Raw genomic sequence first — 19,289 nt, 5'->3', positions numbered from 1 at the left:
TAAATGTTCACTTATTTTCAGCCTTTTATCAAAATAAACATATTTTAATGTGAACAAAAAAATATTGTTTCTTTTTTTTCGTTTTGTCGAGTGTATAATTGTTGCAGATTTAACTTAAAAAAAATCTTTAAAATAAAAAAACTCGTTAGTCGATTATACAGAGTATAATGACCATAGACCTGCAGTATAAACGCTACACGGATATTATAATATGTTCCAAGAAATATTTAAGCCATCAAATACTATAGAGGTGACAAATGAAGTGCGGAATAAATCTTATAAAAACGCATTACACCAGCGGATACGACATGGACGGTTATATACACCATACAAGAGTTGTAAATAATATGTATTGTGTAGAACGTGTGAAGTGAACGTTAATATAGTCAAATAGTTGATACAAAATAATATTAAAAAAAATTCAAAATTTTATTTTACATTGGTAAAATAATAATATAATATTTATATAATAATTAATAGCTGCATGTCGAAAAATAATATTTGAACCAATAAATCCCCATGTATACGTGCATGTACCGATACCATATTTTCTACATAATTATTGACTTGAGTTGCAATATCCTAATTCGAACATAACCTGATACCTATATTTTGTACTAGGAAATCACTTTTTGACGGTATGTGAGGTTTGACAGTTGTACAATGATATTATGTTAAGCGTACTGAGTAGTGAGCATAATATATAAGTTCTAAGGATTTATCATAGTAAATAATATATTTTATAATATCTATATATGGTAATCGTCAATCGTCGACATTCGTCGGCGACGATTACAATTCTAATAATTTCAGTGAACAAAAAAATAGTAAGCCATCAATATAGACGGATAGTTCGTTAAGCCGTATATATAGTAATTTAAGTTTTAACCCAAACTCGCACATTTCGTTATGATCCGGTTATATTCATCAAATATTTCGAATTTCGATAGGTACTTCCAACTTTCGAGTTTCAGAAATGATGGATGAAGATAGCTCTTTCTTCGGCGACGGAGCACTCAAGCTAGGTTTTACCGAAAGAGTCGATGTTTACGCGTAAGTTTGTTTTCATTTTATTTTGAGGCTTACATTTACTTTTTAGACTTAAATTAAATATTTATTGCCACGGACAATCTAAAGGCCATCTTTGTTTCACCACTTCAAGTTTAATATGTATACCTTTTTGCATATAATATACGCTGGGTAATGGGTATCACATTAGGTTTGCGCGAAGTATTTAAAACAATAAAATGTTATTAATTTTTATATTTTATAATTTATATACATAAATAAATTATATACCTCATATATTTTATTAGCATAGCTTTTTTAGTGTAGTTTATACCCTAGATGGCTAGATATAGGTATTAAATGTTTTGCAATTATATATTTAAATATTTTACTACAATTATTATTTGTCATTATAATATAATATAACATAACACTTTAAATTAAATTAGTTGTTGTCAAGACAGACAAAACAAACTCTTTTCTGGACGTTTTCAAAACGGATTATGCTTTAAAAAAAATGCAGTTGTCGTAGGTAGCAGTCAGTTGCTAGATCAACCCGTCTAACATAAAATATAAATTATACTTGTTTTTTTAAAAAGTTTTTTCGAAAAACATATGCATTATGCAATAAACTTAACAATGCCTTGTTATACATTTTATATAACTCATACAATTAATATATATTCATAGTTCATACATATGTGGATTACTTCATAATAAATATTTTAACGTGTAAATAATTTAATTATGCAACCAGGTATACATTTTAATATATTATATGTGATATTATGTCTAGGGTCACCAGCGCAAGGGGGCCGAATGCATTTAAAAATTAAAAACAGAATATAACGTAATGTTGTAGTAGAAACTGGAAACTGCAGTATATTCTAATTTATAAACCTATTAATGTAATAACTATTAAATTCATCATTGAATGATTATTCACAGGTTAGCAGCTGGGGATAAATTCCAAAAGTATACATGCAATTAAGAATTATTAAAAAACAATTTGTGCAAGGAACACGATTACCTACTGCCATTATTAAAGTCTTAGTTATTATTTACAAAAAAATACAAATAATGGATATTTTAATAGCTTTTATAACTATTAACATTCATTGTAAATAGTTTTTGATCGACTGATATGTAAGTACCAGTGGTGGTTTTTAGGGGGGGGGGGTGAAGGGGGGCACCTCCCTTCAATTTTTTTTTATGATTTTAACTCCAGCTTAATTTTTTAAGCATTGATTACCCGATGATAATCCTCTTAATAATCATTCTTTAATGAACTAATTATTTGGAATAGTTTTTTCTGTTTAAGATTCTGGAGATTGTAGTTTGCTTTTTTAAATGTGAATTCCTACTGTATAATTTTTTCCACATTTTTTTTTGTTTTCTAAAATGCATTTACCTGCGGACGCTAATACCTAACTTCAATTTTTTCAAAATTAATTTAACAGTTATTGATTTTTTTTGTAGAGTTTATTTAAAAATTGATAGGTAATAAGTGCCATCTGACAAATCATTCTATAATAGGTTAATTATCAAGAATAGTTTTTTTCTGTTTAAGAATCTGGAGATTATAATTTGCTTTTTTAAATGTGAGTTCCTATACCATCACCGTATTTTTGTACAGTCCGTACCGACCCGCCGTTTCTCCCGAAACATACTATCGCCTATCGGCCACGGGTAAGCGACCACGCGCCCACACCGTCCGCCGCTACGAAATCGTATATTTGTATCAGTTCTTGTAAAATATATATACCGTACCTATTGCGTAAATTCCCAGTAATTTTCAAAAATGCCCGGAAAATCAAAGAAAAAATTAAGGAAAAACGGGAATTTTTACGCAAAATCGGTTTTTGACAAAATCGATTTTGGTTTTTGGTGTAATTCTAAAACAATTGACCATATATATAAAATTTTCGCTGGTTGCTTATATTAGCATTTTCTATACACGATACAATTTTCATAATATTTTGATGTGTTTTGAACTGAATACGGACATTTACTGATTTACAGAACCGCTATCCAATTTTTTAGTTATTTTGTCTATGAATATCAATAACATGTTATTCGCTGGGTCAAGAATCTTGAAAATTTAATACAATGCTCCTAATAATATATTGTTATAATAACAGTTGAAAAATATTAAAAATACATAAGCACAATAATTTTTTATAACTCAGTGCCACTATCTTCATTGAATAGGTCACTGTAATGAGTGTAAGCAAGTGTTAAATTTGAATTCATTGATAAATCATTGAATTTCTATGTACGAAAAACGATTCTGAACGGAGACGATCTCTGTCAGCCTATTATCATACAAATATAATTATAAGTTGTCACTAATTATTATAATAGTTTATTTTATTATTAGGATAACTGTATAAACTCGGGTATAAATGTATAAACTATAAATAGGCAATAGCATAAAATTAATCAACATGTTTTGAAAATATCGTTGTGCATATGAAATATAGGTACGTAAAAGTTTCAAATACCCACGAAAAAGTATTTTTGTAGGCATTACAATAAAATGAAATTACTAATTTTAATAATTTTTAAGAAAATACGAGTATAATTAATTGAATATCAGTAAGCTTTTTTAGGGAATATTAGCATAATGTTTAAATTTTTTGAACCTAAAAATCATTACTCATCTAGTTCTAATTTCTAAATATGTTTTATTTAATTCATGTATTATACATAAAAATAAATAAATAGCGGACGTAAAAAGGCTAGTGTTTCGCTTTAAAAACCCCAGAATTTTTAACACTCTACCAACGATAACATCAATATGGTGTTCAAAGGAAAGAGAAGGAGTTAGATAGAACCCGAGATCTTTGACAGTGGAAAAACGTTCGAGAGTGGCTCGGTGGAGCCATTAAGAGAATAAGGATGGATTATGCAATTTCGTTTTCTATGAAATGACATAATATGGCACTTATTGAGGTTGAGTGTTAGGCCAATACGCTGGGCCCAGAGAGAGAAATTATTGAGATCTGATTGAAGTTGAAGACAGTCAGACGGATGTAATTTTTGAAAAAAATTTAATATCATCGGCAAAGAGAAGAACTCTAGAGGATGAAATATACATGTTAATTGAGTTAATGAAAAGGATGAACAGAAGAAGACTGAGATGTCCTCCTTGGGGGACCCCAGAGGGAGTTATAAATAAGTCAGAAACAACGCAGTGGACTTTTACGAATTTCATTATTTGACTTAAGTAAGATTGGAGCCATGAGAGTAAAGGATTACCGATACCAAGTGAATCCAATTCAGAGATAAGGCGGCTATGAATGACCGTGTCGAAAGCTTTATTAAAGTCCGTGAACACAGCATCAACTTGACAATCAGATTCAAAGCTTTTTAATATGTATGATGTGAAAGATAGGCTGCGAGTGGCAGTAGATTTCCCACTACAGAAATCATGCTGCTCATCCGTTAGAATATGGTTAAGACTTCTTTTGATTGAGAAGTAGACGATGGACTCAAACAGTTTAGAAATGTGAGGTAGGATGGAAATAGGCCTGTAATTAGAAACAAGCGAGGAATCTCCAGATTTAAAAACAGGGGTGACAGAATATGTTTTCCAAGCAGCTGGAAAGATACCCTCATCAAGAGATAGCCTAAAGATTAGGAATAAAGGATAAACAATAGAATCTTGACAATTAAAAAGTAAACGTGTTGAAATCCCGTCTGGACCATTAGAATTGGTGTTTTTTAAAGAGTTGAGTGCAAGTTGTACATCGTCGAGGGTGAAGTGGCAATTAGAAGGAAATTAATACGGAATAGTATTAATATTATAAATATTGACGGGTGAAGAAATAGAGTTGTTATACATAGAATAAAAGTACTTGGAAAATAGGTTAGCCGCACCAAGAGGATTATCAACCGTATCACTGTTCCAGCGTAGAGTGGTGGGTACTGTGTCTTTAGTTAAAGAAAGTCAAATTAAATTTTTATGAGCGTTTGAAATTCATAATTTTACAACATTTGATATTCACTCGATTTCTTACGTAACGATTTTCTTATTTTGTTGTAATTAAAAAACGAATGACTGAAGAAACTTGAAAATTTCATTGAATGTTTATATTAGCATTTTATATATACGATAAAATTTTGAAAATAATTTGACTTTTTTTGAGCTGTTTACGGACATTGTAAGTTTTCAATTTTATCCAGTGATATTATATCATTGAATTCAAATTTAATACTATCCATTATACAGTAACCCACTTGTAACCTACTGTACAGCAGAGCGACATACACTTACCCACCTTTTTATATTTACTTCATGATCATCATTTAAAAAAAATAAAAAATAATTTTAACGTTAATTGATTTTGAGATTAATTACGGTTTTGATTAATTAACCGGTTCTAAAAATAAACGGTTACCGTTATAGATTTCCCTCTTTATCGAATTACGTGATTACCGGTAATTGATAACCACTTCTTAAAATTGAAACAACAGAATACTGGGAAGCGGTTACCACTCCAAAAAGTAGTCATGGTAACCGGTTACCGGGAAAAATCGGTTACCGGTTTCAAGCCCTGGTTTATAGTATATAAATAAATATAATATATAATAATATGTTGTATATTATTGAAGCGTATATACGTTCATATTTGCGTACCAATACCAACCAATTATTAATTTATACACCAGCTAGATAAACCGCATTGCGCGACGCAAGTAAATTCTAATAATACCCATAAAGTATTTGTTGAAAGTGCAGCTCGACAAACTAACCATTTTAGTATTAATATAAATGAATAACAACACGACAATATGATTATGTATAAGTATAATATATAATAACGTACAACTGGACAATTTAACGTGACTGTACACACACACCGTATGCGCACTGTACGACGGTGACTGTGCAAGTGATTCTTACTTACTTCAAAGGCCCTATATATTTATGCACAACCGAGGTCATGTTACATCCGTATAGAGAGTGAGTGTTACGCTAGTATAACTAGATACTAAATTGTACACACGTGTCAAGGCTGACTACTAATAATAATAAATTGTATATTTCAACAGTATTTATAACATAATTAAATGATACATGACTATATTGTGACAGTGAGTACATATGCATATTGCATATGAAATCGGATTTTGTTTACAAAAAAAAAAAAATTTTTAATTTAAAAATGTTACATATATTATGCGATATGCCCAATTGTCATAAAGGTAGGTTAGGTTGTACGTGTATGTGTGTGATATAACAAAACTTAAATGTCACGGTTTGACAGCTTATATAATATTATGTTGCTTACCTAATACTTGTGTTTGCACAAATGAATAATACTTGTTGTCTACAATCTACAGACTAGATACGCAAAACAGTGCAAAACAGATAAATGATAAACTATAATAGTATAATAATAATAGTATAATAATAATTTTATAGAGTCTGCGTTTTTAAATATTTTATGTCGTGACGTGGCCGGGTGGCAGCGTAAAGTCTGATTTAAAATCTTTTTTTTCAGTATTATTAAATAATATTCTCTATTAATTCAAAATTGATCATTTGAGGTTTTTCAATTATTGTTCTTGTGTATATTGTAACGCATTAACGATTGGCTGCAATATGATTTAATATTTTATTATAATTCATATTACATATTATATATTATAATATATATCATCTACGCCGTACACACACCACATCGCATTCCCTGCATCGACGAATCATGAACCGTTTCTATCACTATTCAGTTTTGTTCTTCGTGATCGCGTGTAACGTTGTAAGTTGAATAACACCTACTTATAGCTTATGTTTACCTGATGCATTTGATGATAAATGTATTAATTATTTAAATAAGTAGTAAGATCCTCTGGATACACATACACCAGACTACCAGAGATGAGTTCGGGTTTTAATTTTTTTGAGTGGGTAGGGAACACCCCCGTCAAAGACGTCCTTGGAATTGCACTCTGTTAACTGATTATATTTTACTATTAGGTAGGTACCTACTCTATTTAGTTTTGTAATAGCTGTTAAATGCAAATATATGGATAGTAATAAGATACTTACGGAGTATAGACTATAGTGATGACTGATGGTCTGGGATAAACGCTGGGAGAGGGATTTATCTGGACATATAATTGTAGTAGGTGATATAAAGGCAATAGCCAATATGTCAAAAACTCAATAGGGACAGAAAAAAGTTCGTGAAATTGAGTTTTATTTTAATGGTAATTAATTTCAAGAGGATTTGAATTGAGTTCAAGATTACTAGAAATTCGAGTTATTGACGTTCCACGTAATAAGAATCTACTGTATAACATAAAATAAATATCTATAAGCTAATCCAATTATGTCCGTAGTCGGGAATTTATTTAGAATCTTCAGAATATTAAATTAAAATTACCTACTAAAGATTGTAAGAAATATAGCTAGATACGTTTTGAAGAATCCCCATTCTATAAAATTAGAATTTTTCTTAAAATATGTAGCGTTCTATAAGCAGTGGCGAATCCAGGGGGGCAAAGGGGGAATTTGCCCCCCAATCACCGTATTTTCCCCTTGTTTTAACCTGTGTTTAGTTAGTTTTGTAAACAATTTTTGTACTTTTTGTACTTTTTGTACTGACTTTCATTTCATATATTGGCATATACCTATATAGCACTATAATATACATATAATAATAATAGTAACTACGCTTACGTAAATATTATAATATAGATGCACGGAATTAAGATTGATATGAACGAATACCACTTTGAATCTTGGAATGACGTACTAACCTACCCCAGTGAATCGTACCACATCGAATATATTAATAGCGACGACTTGTATGGTTGGAGGAGGAAACGGGGATTTTTCTCCTCACTTAAAATTCCGGTCGCGATGCCGTACACCGAGTGCGTTGACGAAAACGATGAGAAAACAGTCGCCGAGAATACAATCATCACTTCGGACGCCGACGTCACAACAACCGTTAACTCCGAGATGACTGCGACTGCGGCGAATATTGAGGCAGCCTACAAGAGCTTCACGGACGCTAAAGAGACGCACATCGTGTGTATCGGGCCGGACGTGGAGAAAAGCTTGGTGGAGGCCGGACAGTACCTGCCACTGGTTAATAAGTTGACTAAGTACATCATACCTGACTTATCGTTGTATGACGTGGTCATGCTGTCCTTGAACGTGGCATCATTAACCACGCGGGGGGCCAAGGACTATGCGAACACTGAAGTCACCGAAGCTCAGGTACGCGTATATTTTATAATATTTTGTACTCATGTGTATTTATTGTGGCCTAAAGCAGTAATTCCCAACCTTTTTTACTCAACGCCCCTGATTTTCAAAAATCTTACCACCACAAAAAAAATATTCATTAAAAAAATTATGTTGACCTTTTTTGGTTAGGTACACTAGGCATGCCGGCATGGACAATATTAATAGTTTTATATTTTTATAAATATGTTTTCGATAGCCAGCTAGTCCTATATAAATTAGCTCTATAGTGTTTATTAACTATATCCATTTTTATGCTTTTACAATTTCCAATGTAAAGTGTAATCAAATATAATTAATGCATATTATATTATTATATACTAAATTTGGTATTTTAAATTAAATTTGTTATTTCATTGTACACAGTATCGCAGTTAAACATTGCATTACGATATTAAATCATAAGATATACAAATATAAGTGGCAGAAGAATCGCCATCCTCAGCACCTCTTAAGTAAAACGCCCCCTCAAAATTAAAAATGCCCACTTTGTTAATTACTGCCTTTGAAGCATCGACGAGAGATAAAATTTACTCTCCCCGCAAATAAAGTTATTTAACTATCATATTATACATTTGTATAATATCACGTGGCTATCCATAAAATTATCTTAGAAATGGCATAATTGTATTATCATGATTGGAGTTGTCGTCGAAGTAAATTGTTCACATTTTTTAAACGTTCCTACATTACCTCCATTACCTTAATAAAATTGTGTTTCACTTTTAGACCAAACCCGATGTTGGTGCTACGATTGGTCAATATGCGACTGGCATATACGACAAGTTGAAAGATGCATTTAAAACACATTTTGGACACGTTACGAATTATTTCTCGGACGGAGAAGAAACAAATTCATTGGCAGAAACCGAGGCAGAAACGCATAGTATTCTCGATCACGTGAAAAGTAAAATTAATATTTTTGGCAGTTTTATGAACAGCGTTGACTCACCCCAAACTGAAAACAAAGAAAACCAAGTTGAGACCATAGTAACACAAACGTATATGGAAGATTCTCAACCCCCCATAACCAGCACGACTGTAACGAAAACGTATGAAAGTGGTGATGAATCGATCCACCAAGCAACAAATGGCGAATCAAATAATGCCATATTCAACACTAAATTATTAGAGAGTGGAAAACAAAAAGTTGGTAAAGTAATAACTGAGATGAAAAATGAAATCAATAGCAACGAAAACTCAGCGAATGACTCTGATATTGAAGCTTACGATGACGATAATGATGATGAAACCATGAACGATGATGATGATGATGATGGAACCATGGACGATGATGATGATGGAACCATGAACGATGATGATGGAACGATGAACGATGATGAAGGAACCATGAACAATGGTAATGGAAACATGATCGATGGCGATAAAAACATGAATGATGATGACGATGAAAACAATGATATTCAAATAAAAGAAGAAGATTTTAATAAAGTTATGCAAGAATCTATGGTTTTACAGGTAAGTTAAAACTCTGGTTACATTTTTACAAATATAAAGCTCGTCCGTAATTGCAGCTCATTTTTCAGTCCGTGCGCAAACAATTTTAAATAATTTGGGAGCTTAAAGTTTAAAAATTACCACCTATTTAGATATTTATATAATATTACATTATATGTATAGGTTGTGCAATGTGCAGTGACTTGTGATATTTATATAATATTACATTATATGTATAGGTTGTGCAATGTGCAGTGAGTTGTGCTATACAATTCTACCTATACTAAAACGGCGTTATTATTAAGATATTGTAATTGCGAATCATTGATATTAGAAAAAAAACGTACAAATAATTCTAGAGACTATAGCAACAAGTATAGTCATAAATTTCGTTTATAATTATTAATTAGTACACATTTTTTTGTTAATATGTTATGTTGATGAATAGGCTCACATAGGACGGACATACGCACATCATGTGGGTACTATGCACCCACATGTTTCAAATTAGAACTTCCAGCTTAATTTAATTTTGATAATTAAGATTTAAGAATAACTTAATCTTAAAAAATATTATTTTTAATACTGTAATTTTTACGATTTAATTCCTAAAGGTTCAATTAAACGAATTTAAATTGTAAATATTATTATATTCACATTAAAAATTAAAAATTAGCATATTATTATGTATAACATTTATCACCTAATACAAAGTTTTAAATTATAACGTACGAGTAACATATTTATACTTAGTAAAGATAACTAGCTTCGGTTTAATATTACTTTTAAATTTGTAGTGGAACCATGTCACCATGGATGTGTCTTGGTTTTACAATTAAGTGTTTTAAAGTAAAAATGTATTTTGTATATATATCTGACGTCCTAACCTTTAGGAGCATTCAGCCGCAATTGATAATTTGGGGAGGAGGAGGTGATTCCTGGTAGAAAATTGGATCTATAGCTATATGGTGGGCGGTGCGTAGGAGGAAGTTGTTTTGAATGCGCGACTGGTCATGTTCTTATCCCGGGCCGAGTATAATTGGAACATATTTTGTTTAGTCAAAAATTAAAATTCTCAGTACTGTTCAAAATAACCTATAAAACAAAAAAGTGGATATTAACGCAAAACAAACTTTTGACAAAATTCATTTTGTTTTTGTTTTTATGATCCAAAAATTAATTTTTGTAGAGAATTAAATTTTTTTAACAAATATTTGTATTCGAATTTTCTAGACATGAATATTTTGGCTCCTTTTATGCTATTCATAGACGTTTGAAATGTTCTAATTTTTTGAATTTTTTTTTAATTTATTTGTGATAACATTTTTATTTGAAGTAAAAAAACTTGGGAATTCCAAAATTATATAACCTAATAATATAACTATATAAGGTTCCTTAAAAGTTGCATAACATTATGTTTAAATCATCGGCATATAAATATTGAAAGTTATTGGTTTCTCTATTGTTTTGACAATGTGATTAATAACTAATGCTAAAATCGTGACAGCCATTGATATTTGATACAGTTTTATCGGATGGAAATATTTAAAAAATAATTCGATACTTTGACTTTAAATTTCCAACAGTAAGTCTTTTCCATATAAATATACATAGTTCAATTTAATTTTTTAGTTAAAGCCCAATGGCTCATATGGTTTATGTGCTCTATACATAGAGTATACTGAAACATGGTCGTATGTGTATATAGGTACTTTTATATCGATGTCAACTATTCCTAGTATTTGTTTATATTCTAAAACATTATCAATTCAGGATTTTACGTAGGTTGTCTAATAAAGTGGATGTTGCCATTCTAAATGAAGGAAATCACTTTGTTCTCTGAAAACAATTTACTTATTCTAGGTAAGTTGGAAAAACGCAACGCCGATCACGCTTCAACGTTTAAACGTATTGGTATTTTCTTGAGAATCTAAAATAAATCATTTATCAAATACCGTCTTATATTGAAAATCGCAGATAATAATATATAATATATATATGTTTATTATTCTGGTTTTAGCCTGACTTTATAAATACACTTGATGGCGAGGAGTTGCTGAACCGCATAGATGAATTACAAAAATCATTATCAAATCTGAACCCCAACATTAGAAAAACATTTAAAGCTTTAACAGAGGAATTGGACATTGATGAACACTATTCCGATGATCATGTAAATGAACTAATCGACGTTCTCGAAAAAACTACGAACTATTTCATAATTAAGGCTATTGAAAAAAATGAATCATTAACGACGCCACCCACACCACCTACGCCATCAATGGATTAGCAGTATTGATAGTCGTTTTATACTTTAATTAATATAGAATAATATAAAACTATTATATTCAAATTATTATTTTTAATTTATCTAGTTTTCATTTAAATATAAACTACAAGGATTATGTAAATTTATTTTAATATATTACATATATATATTCAATCACACACAGTTTTATAATATGATATTTTAATTTGTACTTGTCCGTGTTGTTTCAAAATATATCATTTAAAATTAAATAAATCATAAATACCAGTATATTCCACTGAACTCAAAATTAAAATTCGGGTAACTCATTTTGGTGCACCTCGTCATTGAGTACACCACAGTAATGGATGTGTGGAAATTTGAATTCAATGATAAATCATTGCAAATAAGAAAAACAGTTCTAAGAGGAGACCCACTGTCTTCTATATTTTTAATGATACATTTTAATACATTATATTCACTATTCATTATTACAGTATTACTCGTATTTCAATTAGTAATATGGTAAGTTGAACCAATAGTTATCAAGTATCTATTTATATAAGTTTAATAATCGAATCAGATTGTGTAGGAAATGGATCTATGATCTGTAGTATTGTTTAATTAGTATTATAGTACCAGAGTAATTTTCTTTTTTTTTTTTCAAAATTCACTTATACTTTTGAATTACTAAAAAAAAAAAAAAATCGCTTCCAACAAAACACACAAAAAGCGGAGAAATTGTTATGTTTTTTCGAAATTAAAATTGGATTTCTGGAAGTATATTTTTTTTCCGCTTATTGATCTAATTGCACGAAAAAACTACCAGCTTTCAACAACCCTAATATAGTCTTGTATTTTTGTTAGTAAATTTTAATAATATTCGAACCAAAAATGGAATGTTTCATTTACAACACATTTTGATATAATGATAATAATATTGATGAATACATTAACCTATGGTTTACAATAATATTAATACATTGTTATATTAAAATGTAGCCAATATAGGTACCATATAGGTACTTGTTAACATAAATCTAGTACAGTCATAAAACGAGTAGAAGATACACTTTATGAAAAAAGGGGTCATAATTAGATATTCTAGCATTTCAAAGGCTAGAGAAAAAAAAATTAAGTGCCCCCCCCCCAACATTTTTTTCTGGCTACGGCACTGTTGTAGGGTAAATATAGCCCACAAAGCAATGATAGCAACTTTCAATTTTTAAACCATGACATTCAACCTGTTAACGATAAATCGTTATTATAGGTAGGTATAAGTAGTAAGTAGTAAGTACGTTTGAATATTTGTAAAATTGTGTAAATATATATAATAATAGAACAAATGACTGACAGTATACCTAAAGCATATTGTAAAATCAAAGTGATATATTTGCCTTCGTGTTATTTGCACAAATGAAATATCATCGAGACAGCGTGACTAACGTATAATATTATGTGTATAATAATTCAATGATATAATATGATGTCTAATCATTTTGATTTGAGGTGAATTTATTCATCGTTTTTTGTATGGGCGATTAACGTATTTTCTAATAAATAATACATTTAATATTTATGCAATAAGTAGGTAATGCACTATGATCTGTCAACAACTAACAACAGTGTACATCGTTATGACAACATATTATAAAATCGTAAGTAAAATATTTGCACTATGTTCCATTAATCCACTTCTTGTCGTACATGAAAATGTATACTCAAAATCAAACTTAATTTCAGGATATGTGGCCTTTTAATTTATCTTAAAGCCACAATAATACATTATTCTTAAGTAGGTATTTTAAAGTAGGAAATTATTTTTATTATGTCAATGACATAATTGAACAAGACGTTGAAAAAATATTATAAAACTTCAGATACCCTTAGACGTATTTTTATATTCAACCTAACAGTATCATATATTATTATACTTACATATGTTCAGGTTTTCACAATGCATCGTCTTGTTCCTCTTTTGCAATGTATACGCTGAATATGTTAAGGTCGAAATGTTGGAAACGCTAAACGCGTTACCTATCCGTACAAGTAGAATATATAGATTACAATATTTCAAATTGAACTATACTCGTAATGCAGTGTATTGGTCTAAATGTATAGTATGCTTTAACATAATAAAGTCTCGTAACCCACAGGCATCCGGGCAATTGTCGTTTAGTCAGAGACTAGCCCTCTCACGTAATTACCCACGATCCATGCTGAACCACGGCGTGTTGCGGCGGCCGCCATTTGGCTATCACTTCGAGACGAGAAGACACATCTCGAATACTTATCCGAGGAATTCGTATAAGATAAGGTACGGTCTATCGAACGTTGTCAGAAACAATAATCGCGGATCATCGTCACCGTCGAAGGGTGGAAAAAGAAATCCCAAAAAAAAGAAATCCGACGATGTAGACGATGGTGAGACGCCAGACGACACCTCTCCGCCGGCCACGAGTCCACCAGCTGGGAGTCCAACAGCCGAGAGTCCACCCGAAGGGAGCCCACCAGCCGCCAATCCAGCGCCGCCTGGAGGACAAAGTGCACCGTAGAGCCAAAGAGCAAAACGGACAGACAGCGAGTTGTCACCAGCTTTTTAAAAATTAAAACAAGCAATATTATCATTTTATTATATTATTCAAATAACCTTACTCATTTCCAATTCAGCCTTTTCGTGTGTTTGAAAATGTTTAAATAATATAATAGCTACTAGGTCACCTTTTTTTTGTGTGGTGTAGATACTAGGCAATCTAGTCGAAATAACTACACATATGTATCTTTTTTATTAGAAAGACAAGTCTTTTAAAGTTAATTTAATAACAAAATTTCACAGGTAACGAGTGCACGTTAAATATTTAAATAGGTACGTGATTTTACACTTTTAATAAATTACGTACAGTAATTACATAATAATATTAGAGGTTGGTCCTCTCCCTTTTTCAATTATCCTATCTTCTGCCCAGAGGTCTAATATATCTATATATAAATAGCTGCATTCCATGCACTCCGTTGCCAATTAAAAATGCCAAATCTATAATATCAATAATATATTTTAAATAATATTACCATGGCAACCATTTATATACAAAAAATTCCATCGGAAATCTCAAAATAATATATAAATGGTTGCCATGGTATTATTTACACACAAACATATCGACGAACATTAATTTCTATATATATAGATAATTAGTTAGATTACAAGAGATTACATGTTCCGGCCAAGTAATACTGGAGTGGACCTGGGAGAGTTTACAGGTAATTAAAATCGGAAGGGGTTACAATCACTCGGGAGTTCCGCCTAGGATGGATTACTCGTCTAAAAGATAGCATACCCCCGACGACGATTGATCACGCTGGATTATGAGGCACGTATAATACGAGGCATAAATGCGACTTATTACAGACGGGTCGTCAACACATGCAAAAACCATTCGGCCCGTGGCGGAGAACAGAAGCCAAAATGCCTGGTAGATAGCTGGTCTCCCGAGGCAGTGGGGGGGGGGGGGGAAAGACGTTTCGAAATATTATTGTATTACGCCAAACTCCTAACACCAAACACCAGGTTCGAACAATAATATTGCAAATTTAAACAAAATATTACTAATTTACTATTATAAAAGCAGTAAGAAACGGAACTAAATCAAATCATTAGGTATTAGTACCTATGCATAGATTTGTATATAATATTTATATTGCGTACATTTGTGAACACCAGTGCTGTATTTAGGTGGGGGGAGGGTGTACAGATTCAACCGAACTAGAAAAGAAAAAAATGTTATTATTTATAGGCGAAAAGAGGAAAATATTTTATCATAGTTGGTCGAAAAGGGGACGTACGACTACGCGGACGAAAAGAGGAAGGTTGTTTTTGGGCTAAAGGAGTACCGTCCAAATTATAATACTGCTTTTGGTGCATTCAAGAAAGTTCCAATCACCTAATGGACAAAATGGAACTTGAATTTTGATATATATTTGAAATTGTGGGAGGATGACAGTTTATTTATAGCGTATCGACTACCTTGTTGAGGAATGCATGCGTTACATTTTTCCCAGGAGACATGAGAAGTCACCAATTCTTGGAAAGAGACGCAATCCGATGGATGTACGAATTTTAAAAGAGATGTGTGATACCTACTTACTATTATTTATATAACTTGCTAGCTATTATTGATATTTTATATTTATTTATTTATTTTTACTTAAATTGCTTAAATGTATGTTATATTTACTGTTACTTCTTGGAAATCCATACGGAAAAATAAATTAAAAAAACTGAATGTTATAATTTTCGAAAATCGAAAAATAAAAATAACTAAATTCTGCCGCCGTAGCCACCGTTCATATTCCGCTTTAGCTGTAATACAGTGCACTTTATGGTATTTACGGCGGTGGACTCTCGGCTGGTGGACTCGCTTCTGCAGGTGGGCTCTCGGCTGGTGGACTCCCGTCTGGTGGACTCTTGTCCGGCGGAGAAGTGTCGTCTGGCGTTTCACCATCGTCCTCACCGTCGGATTTCTTTTTTTTCTTCCTTTTGGGATTTTTTCTTCCACCCTTCGACGGTGACGATGATCCGCGATTGTTGTTTCTGACAATGTTCGATAGACCGTACCTTATCTTATACGAATTCCTCGGATATGTATTCGAGATGTGTCTTCTTGTTTCGTAGTGGTAGCCGAATGGCGGCCGCCGCAACACGCCGTGGTTCAGCATGGATCGTGGGTAATTACGTGAGAGAGCTAGTCTCTGACTAAATGACAATTGCCCGGATGCCTGTGGGTTACAAGACATTATAATGTTAAGGTATAATATTATACATTTAGGCCTGTACACTGCATCGCGTGTATACCTAGTTCGATTTGAAATATTGTATTCAACTTGTACAGGTTGCCAGTGGTGTCGAGTTCCCAACATTTTGACATCGACGTATTCAGCGCATTCACTGCTAAAGAGTCACGAGACGATGCAGTGTGAAAGCCTGCACTTAAATAAATATTTACGTTACGGACAAAAGCTGTAAACGGGCAAACCTTGGAAATGCCCGAGCAAAAGTCATATTTCAGATTTTGCCCGACAAAACAAGTTGTGACCAACTCTATTTGATCAAAACCATACCGAATTGTATCGTATGTACTAAGTTGTTCAACTCTTAAAATCGATATTATACCTACAATTATATTTTTTTATTACTTATACGTTTAATTAATCATATTATTTACATATTTATATTTAAAGAATAATATTTATTTCGAATATTACATATTATATTATGATAAACTGTTTAGTTGAATATAACAATACGCCTAGAGCCTAGAGGAAACTGCAGTTACCTACCTATATATAATATTTTTCAAAACATTTTGAGCAATATTGCATTTACCATTGCACAAAAAAAATAATTTCCTTCATTAAAAACACTTAAAAATGTTGTGCCTTCAATATAAATTAAAAAACTGCATATATACTGAAACGAAATTTGAATCCGTATATAATATTTTATTATGAAAAGAAGTAAATAATTGAAACATAAGTTACTGGACAAATATTTTACTCACTATTTGACATGTGGTCATAAAAACACACACTGCAGTTAGTTGTTGACAGCTCATACTGCATAATAATGATTACGTATGAACACGAAAATTAACTATTATTTAGGAAATACATTAATCGTCCATTCGAAAAACGATTAATAAATGCACCTCAAATCAAAATGATTATACATCATTTATCTTTGACATATTATACACATATTTATTGTGACTTCCGTTATATCCATAATATTCATTTGTGCAAATAAAACTTATGTAATACGACGGCAAACATGTCTCATTGATTTTACACTATAGGTACTAAAGTGATTGTCAGTCGCATTTGTTTAATTATTATTGCAGGCTTGTAATATAATACATACATATATATAATATATAGGTATATAGAATACTTATACATAAACATACACTACCTAAACATATTGTTTTTCAATATTTTGTTTATTTGTGTAAATTAACTGATCATTCTAGTCAATTTAAAATTTTAACAATAATGTATACAACATTGAACATTCATCGTTCAAATTAAAAATATTAAAGTTAATTTGATAAAAACCAATAACATTTGATGGATAATATCCATAAATTATAAACATAAGTCTTACCATAATTCCGTTTCCACTACAGATCGAAGATCATTAAACCGGCCTTGTTTAAAATATATTCTTGTAGCGAACATAATAATTATTATATAGAAGAGTTGAAAATAATTGATGTAGATAAAAACTTTGATAATTTTTTCAAATAATTTTATATTCAATTTGACATGTTAACAATGTTGTTTGTTTAATATTAGATTTTAAGAAGGGATTACAAATATTTTAATGCCAAGCGTATCTATAATATTCGGTTATGATGACAATACGTCATAATCGATTTGCCAAATATTTCGACATGGAATATAGTTCAGGAGCTAAATGTGCAAATTGCTAAATAGCAAATTTAAAATTTATACCATTATAATAGGTAATTAATATTTTTTTTAGACAACACACCATCAGGTACCTAATAATGAATAGGGGATTTATCGTCCGATATTTAAAAGTTATATTATAATTTAAAATATTATAATATTGTACAGGGCAAAACAGTGGCGGATTCAGGGGAGGGGCACAAGCACGTGCTCCCCTGTCAATTCAAACACAAATATGTGTCATAGTCAGGGCTTAAAATCGTTTCCAAAATTATAGGTAATCGGCTCCGGTAGGAGCCGAAATTTTTTTAAGAACCGGTTACCAGTTATCTTGTTTTGAGATGTGCCGTTTACCGGTTACCGGTTACCTTACACCACAATAAAAAAGTGATTATCAGTTACCGATTTTTAACGGTTTCCAAAATATTTAAATAACCGCTTACCAATTTTAAGCGGTTTAAATACCGCTTTTCACATCACGTTTTTTCGTTTTTGTTATCAACTATGAATTATTTGTAATGATGTGTTTACACTTTTCATTAAATTAGTTACCGTGCCTTCGATAATTCAGCGCTGCTGTAACGCTTGGTCAGCAAAACTACGCTGCTTGTGATAGATAGCGTTTTTTAATCACAACCTAGCAAAGCAAACAGCGGTTCCATCATGTTAGAAACATACTGGTTAGATGCATCATAGAATTACTGATAACACTTTATTGATATTGTTTGTAATCGAATAAACGAATCACTGAATAGCAAATAATAATAATAATAGCAGGTAATAGACAATAGCACGAATTAAGATATACAGGATACGAAACGAACTTGTGATAAGTGAAACCCG

The 19,289-nt window shown here is 31.3% G+C and overlaps 3 protein-coding genes across 4 annotated transcripts; 2 read left to right on the top strand and 1 right to left on the bottom strand.

The window, feature by feature from the left end:
- The first annotated feature begins 6,378 nt into the window (after window positions 1–6,378).
- On the top strand, window positions 6,379–12,132 carry LOC100573813. Of its 2 annotated transcripts, none has more exons than XM_003247594.4 (4): window positions 6,379–6,776; window positions 7,718–8,245; window positions 9,002–9,751; window positions 11,751–12,132. In XM_003247594.4, exons 1-4 carry the CDS (start codon window positions 6,723–6,725, stop codon window positions 12,018–12,020), a joined length of 1,602 nt encoding a protein of 533 aa, XP_003247642.1. In that variant the 5' UTR covers window positions 6,379–6,722; the 3' UTR covers window positions 12,021–12,132. The 2 variants fall into 2 exon arrangements, with proteins under 2 accessions (XP_003247642.1, XP_029344206.1); XM_029488346.1 differs by lacking the exon at window positions 6,379–6,776 and adding an exon at window positions 6,810–6,994.
- Window positions 12,133–13,426: 1,294 nt separating this feature from the next.
- LOC100573905 lies at window positions 13,427–14,812 on the top strand. Its single transcript, XM_003247595.4, has 2 exons — window positions 13,427–13,636; window positions 14,135–14,812. Exons 1-2 carry the CDS (start codon window positions 13,580–13,582, stop codon window positions 14,531–14,533), a joined length of 456 nt encoding a protein of 151 aa, XP_003247643.1. The 5' UTR covers window positions 13,427–13,579; the 3' UTR covers window positions 14,534–14,812.
- Window positions 14,813–16,035: 1,223 nt separating this feature from the next.
- On the bottom strand, window positions 16,036–17,702 carry LOC100573979. Its single transcript, XM_003247596.4, has 2 exons — window positions 17,537–17,702; window positions 16,036–16,754 (listed from the first exon to the last, which is right to left on the bottom strand). The coding sequence occupies exons 1-2, from the start codon at window positions 17,588–17,590 to the stop codon at window positions 16,365–16,367; spliced, it is 444 nt and encodes a 147-aa protein (XP_003247644.1). The 5' UTR covers window positions 17,591–17,702; the 3' UTR covers window positions 16,036–16,364.
- Window positions 17,703–19,289: the final 1,587 nt, after the last annotated feature.

This window comes from Acyrthosiphon pisum, chromosome A1 (assembly GCF_005508785.2).
Source record: "Acyrthosiphon pisum isolate AL4f chromosome A1, pea_aphid_22Mar2018_4r6ur, whole genome shotgun sequence".
NCBI lineage: Eukaryota > Metazoa > Arthropoda > Insecta > Hemiptera > Aphididae > Acyrthosiphon > Acyrthosiphon pisum.
This window is presented reverse-complemented; position numbering and strand designations above follow the sequence as displayed.